General features: G+C 47.6%; 1 protein-coding gene across 1 annotated transcript; it reads left to right on the top strand.

The window, feature by feature from the left end:
* The first annotated feature begins 414 nt into the window (after window positions 1-414).
* On the top strand, window positions 415-5,452 carry CST7 (cystatin F). The gene is made up of 4 exons (XM_054196054.1): window positions 415-558; window positions 4,035-4,207; window positions 4,515-4,631; window positions 5,116-5,452. The coding sequence occupies exons 1-4, from the start codon at window positions 483-485 to the stop codon at window positions 5,191-5,193; spliced, it is 444 nt and encodes a 147-aa protein (XP_054052029.1). The 5' UTR covers window positions 415-482; the 3' UTR covers window positions 5,194-5,452.
* The last annotated feature ends 150 nt before the right edge of the window (window positions 5,453-5,602 follow it).

Here is a 5,602-nt window from a genome sequence, read left to right as displayed (position 1 = left end):
GAGTCAAGGCATTGGGCCCATCTTCTCTGTCAGAGGCTTCTCCACACACAGACACCCATACACAAGTCAAGAACTACATCCCCAGGGCTCACCGCCCAGTTCTCGGGGAATAAATTTCCCCATAAATATTAAAGCACATGAACGTTACTCTCCTCACCCCCACACCACTCCCCAGTGTTTCATCACACATATCTGCCCACGCTTCTGCACAGCCCCTGAGGACCAGGAAGCAAAAATCCCCGCCTGATGCAGGACGGTGCTACTATCACCAAGCAAGAGTTTTGTGGTGGTGCTTCGAGGCGTGTGGTCATCAGCAGGAGACAAAGTCTGCATCAGAGCTGTGATGATTCAGGGGGTTTTAGGGTGATTTTTTTTTTCTTTGCTGCTAGCCAATAAGAGCACTCAAAGAGGCACATCTTCCCCTGCAGGAAGCAGGGCTGTCACTCCTCTCGCTGGCGGGCTCCTCTTCTGAAGCGGTGGAGATGGCGGTGAAGTTCACCTGCAGCCTCACCGCACTTTGCTGTTTAGCATTCTGGAGCTTCACCAGGACTTCAGATGGTAAGAGCGCAAAATAATTTCTGTTTTCCTTGTGCTTTAGGTCGTGCGGGTGCTGCTCTCTAACGCACCGGTAAATAAGAGCCCTTCTCCAACTGCTGCCCCCGCTGGCTCAGCGCCGCAGGGTTCAGACGGCAGCTGAAAATCCAACCGCTTAAAAGACTTTCTCCCCCCGTAGCGCCCCGTGTTATCCGGGGAGAGCATCTAAGGATTTTAAAGTCAACTTTTGGTTTTAACTTATTTGTCAGCGTTTAAACTCTGCATGACCTTGATTATTAAATCTAAAGGCTGTGGGTAACAATTTGACTGCTAAGTACAGATGGGCACTTGAGCGCTGATTAGCTGACTTTAATGAAACATTACTCAGTATCGTTTCTTTCTTTGCTGAGCAAGGAAACTCTCTTGATTGCAGCTGGCCTTAAATCTTCGGAATGGGAGATGCAGACAGGAATTTTTTCTCTCTGAAGGTTTTAGCTCTACTTCAGTTTTACTTTGGCTCCTCCACACAGAAAGTACTAATCCACCCAGGGATCGGGGCTGGTTAGCCAGTAGCTTTTTGTTTCGGCTGCGGTTTCCTTTGGGGGTTGCAGAGGCACGCAGGAACTCTGCTGCGTCTTAAACGTAAAGATAAAGCCTAGCCTTGCTCCTAGTAACGGGGAGGAGGTTTTGAAACCACCCCGTGGAAAAAAAAATGAAAAGAAAACAAAAACACAACAAACCAATGACCTGTTGCGATCTGCCTATTTGCTTCGCTGCAGATTGGGAGAGGATTTCTCTCATACTGCAAGAACGGGGCCCCCAAATTATTCCTCAATGAGGAAAGCGCAAGAGAGAGCCTCTTAACATTCAACTCACCTCTGCAAGAACAGCTCTCTCTTCCTTAATAATGGGCAGTGGCCTGTTAACTCAGAGCAAGAAAAGTCTACCCTACTACCGTCCAACAGAAGGGAAGAGGAGAAGGGACAGATTTTTGCCCTCTCTTCACATTTTCAAACTCAGAAGCAAGGATGGGGTCTGAAATACAAATGCAAGAGCTGTTTTCCCAGGTCATGAGACCACATCCTCTGGGCCTCCGAGTATTGTAGGTGCCTGGCAGGTCATGCAGTACCTCTGATCCCACCCAGGCACGGACAACAAGCGTTTCACCAGGCACTGGAGTCAGGAACAAGGGCACTTTGGACTCTGCCTCTTGCTTTGAGGAACACATTTCATAGTTTTCTTCCCATGCACATGGTGTGACTTCAGCCAGCCTCACTCACCCTACCATCCCATGCCTAAAAAAAATGGAAAAAAAAAAAAAAAAAGACGTCACCATGACTCAGGTGGTGTTGAGGGCTATTAAGCCACAAAGTGACTTTGAGCTAAGACTGAAAAAGCCTGCGGTTATCTCCTCCTACTACAAAGGACAATATCTGCTGTCAACATCCCCACCACTGCCACATCTCACGTTCCAAGACGTATAAGAGCACACATTCAAGCAAGGTCCTGGAGAGCAGACAGAAGAGCCCAAGCCAGTGTGCACACCACCGTAACCCCCAGGCAAAGTCCCTGATCAGGGCAAGAGGACAAACAGATGCTTTGGAAAGTCTTATCCACGAGCTGAGCACTGGATAAGATGTGCTGCCTGAGAAATGCCCTCAGTCCTCGGCTGCATGGTCATGAGTTTCCCACCTTTGCTGCAGGGGGAAAATATCTCATAGAGAAGAGTCTCAGGACATATAAGTGGATTCTGGGCTGTTAGGTGAAAAAACACTGCCAGGTTGCCCAGCACTGGCTGCACACTCAGTCCCAACATAGATCAGAGATGTGGGACAAGAAAGCTTGTCACCTACACACCAGTCACAAAGCCACTTGCAGAACATCCGCTCCTCTCAGACGCATGGCCTGGGTCTCTTGGCTCCCACCTGCAAGAAAACATGGGGGTCATTACTAATCAAAGATTACTAATCATTAAGGAAGCTGGGCTATCAGCCAGGAAAAGATGTGAATTTGGACATCCTTGGGTTGAGGAAGGACGTGGAACCAAGTCTCTCCTTTGCAGGTCAACACTCTAATCCCTGAGCAGTGTTACAAGACGGTGCAGCCATTACCACCTGCGGGGGAAGACGTAGTAGCGTAACTAGGACGAACGTCAGCAACCTGAAAGTTGAATTTTTGCAGCCTCTTATGCCAATGATGGCACGTAATGCTGGGGTTTTGGTTTTTTTAAAATAGATTCTAGGTCACCAGGTTGCCCCTCTCTCTTCTACTTGGGTTTCTCAGTACGAACTGGCTTAAATACACAGTCTGTGCTCTGTGCTTGGCTGTAAGTGAGAGATGTAGCTGTGAAAAAAAAAAATGGAGGTGATAAAAAGCTTGACTTTCACAGCAAATTTAGTATAAGCTCTCTGTGCACATGCTGGCTCACTACCTACACACACACATAGCGTGAACACCAAGGGCCACCTCCCGCACTGGCAGGTCTTGGCATCAGCAGTGGCTCCACGGCAACCTGCGCAGGTTGAGGATTTCTTCCTTGTGTTTGTATTTCAGAAGTGGAAAAATGGAGAGGAAGGCAAAAATAAAGGGGGAGGAAATAATGGCATCAACTGTAAGCTTCGAGCTTCTTTTAAATTATTGAATAACCAAGCAGGGCATGAGGAAATTAGCTACACAACCAAGTAAGAATATATAGTAATAAAGGCTGTGCAGCAAGAACTGCTCAAACTTGAAAGCTCACGGGTCCCGTCCTCCCCCGCAACCTCCATTTCCCCTACACTTTGCTCCTCCACTTAATGGCTGTGATAATAAGATGGTCCTTGGCATTTGGGTCAGGGCAGCAGCGCTTCAGCACCCAAAGCAGCCCGTTCTCCAGGGCAGTGGGGAGCCAGTCCAAGTTCTGCCCCAGGCCCTTCCCTGCCCAGTTGGAGAACAGGGACAGCCTCTCCTTTGTCAGCATGTAGAGGGAGGGTATCTTCCCCCAAACTTTATCACCACCTAAATCCCTCTAGAGGGTTTCATTTTAGATGCCGTCAAAGGATTAAAGGGGGGGTGGGAAAGACTAATGCCTGCGAATAAAACTTGGCATGCCAACTAAGAGCAGCAGGGTTCTGCCAGCCAGTGTTCAATAAGTTATCAAAGTTATACTGTACTTTGAGCAACATGACCTAGCTTTATAACTCGATTCAAAGTTGGGCCTTCTATGAGCCGGGAGTCGTACCAGAGATGTTCTAAATAACATTCATGATACCCTGGCTTCTTCTAAGTCAGTTTGAGCTCTGCTGCCACTTCTAGCAGCATCTGTTTCTGTCACTTCATTCCGCAGGATTGTTTCACCATTTCAAACACATAAAGCAAAATTACGTTGCAGCGGATGTTAGCAGAGTTCTTCTGAAGCACAAGTGCGTGGGACAAGTAAGAAGGTTTAGCATGGTTTCAGCTTCACTCCCACCATTTCAGGCATCTGATGTGTTTTGCACTCATGTTTTGTGTTGTTTCAGCTACGTATGTACCACCACCTCATTCGACCACGAAACCTGGCTTCCCTGTCCCGATGAACACGGACAATCCTGGTGTTCGCAAGGCAGCTCGCTTTGGGGTTTACAGATACAACAACAGTTCCAATGACCTCTTTCTGTTTAAGGAATCACAAATAACCAAAGCCATGGTACAGGTAAGAAGAGTCCAGACTACTGGTGGGCCTCCAAACCATTTACCAATTGACCTTCCTATAGAGCACACAAGACATGGGAGCCTTGATCCTCCTCAGGACTGATATGCATGCCTAAAGATAAACAGCACACGTCCCTCTGTCCCATTCAATTGCTCCAGAAGAGCACACGCACCCCAGTAATTCAGCATAACACACTTCTATTCACGCCACCACGCACAAATCACAGGTGTAGCATTTGACTCCTAGCCAAAATTTTGGCATCCCCTTCCCCTGCCCTTACTTCAAAGGAGGAAACTACTTTCTCTAGATTGTCAGAGGGCTGAAATACATGCTCCACGTTGAAATCAGACGCACCGTGTGTGAGAAGAGGGAGCACTCCAACCTGGACAGCTGTCACTTCCAGAAGAAAAAAAGCCTGCAACAGGTATGTGTCCAATTCCTTCAGGGTACCCAGTAACCACCGGTGATTCTTGGCCATCTCTAGCTGCATAGTCACCTTCAGACCAACTCTGTGATGTCCCCACAGATGTACGAGCCTCCTCTGTGTAGAACCAGCTGGGGTGAGGCAGGGTTATCAGTATAAGCAGCACAGGACCTCTCGTGCATCCAGGACCAGGTCCCATCTGCAAGGAATTGAACCAGACCCAGCCATCCAGCCCATATTCCTGGATAAACGAATAAAATTGTGCAGAAATAGAGTATGTGCTAAATAGAGAGATTTCCTGGGCAGAGGAAATCCTTACAGGGGCTTTCCCACTAAGACATGATTACTTAGCAAACAATACTTTTCCCAGGATAAAGGGGGGAGACAAAAAGATGCTGTTCTCTCCTACTCCGTCATGATCCACAATGCTGAGAACAACCAGCAGCCACCTGAACTTCATCACCAATTCCCCTTTTATTTGCAGATACTGAGGTGCTATTTTGAGGTCTGGATAACGCCTTGGTTACATAAAGCATCTGTCCCCACTGCTGTCTGTGACTGACTCTCCTTTCCCATGAGAGCCTGACTTACGGGAGATCTACCACCGTGAGTTTTTCCTTGCCTGGACTGTTGAGGCCAAAACTGAAGCAAGGAATGGCTGTACAGAACTGCCACAGAACTTTTCTCTCAAATCACATGGTTGTTTTTCTCTCTTGGAAAGATGCTCAAAATCTGAGTGACAGAGAAAAGACCTGCCTTGACTGCATTTATTGCTATCCAGTTGTGTATCTGTTTTTTCGAAAACTAAACTGCAGATGAGAGCGTGTTGTCATTCATTCAGTAGACAGCCATCCATGCTCTGGCTGAATTTCCGAGCAGTGTGAACACACCCGGGAAGTTCTGTTGGACTCGCTTTATTCTGTGATGAATCTTCATGCAGCTATTACATAAACAATTGTACATGTGACTGC

Source organism: Rissa tridactyla, chromosome 3 (assembly GCF_028500815.1).
Source record: "Rissa tridactyla isolate bRisTri1 chromosome 3, bRisTri1.patW.cur.20221130, whole genome shotgun sequence".
Taxonomy (NCBI): Eukaryota; Metazoa; Chordata; class Aves; order Charadriiformes; family Laridae; genus Rissa; species Rissa tridactyla.
Note: the sequence above shows the minus strand (reverse complement) of the source record. Positions and strands in the feature narration are given on the sequence as shown.

Bases quoted from the DNA above. Each gene is read 5' to 3' on its own strand.
- CST7 (XM_054196054.1), top strand. From the start codon at position 483: ATGGCGGTGAAGTTCACCTGCAGCCTCACCGCACTTTGCTGTTTAGCA. The intron at 4,208-4,514 runs GTAAGAAGAGTC...TACTTTCTCTAG, and splicing joins TAACCAAAGCCATGGTACAG to ATTGTCAGAGGGCTGAAATA. The intron at 4,632-5,115 runs GTATGTGTCCAA...TTTTATTTGCAG, and splicing joins AGAAAAAAAGCCTGCAACAG to ATACTGAGGTGCTATTTTGA.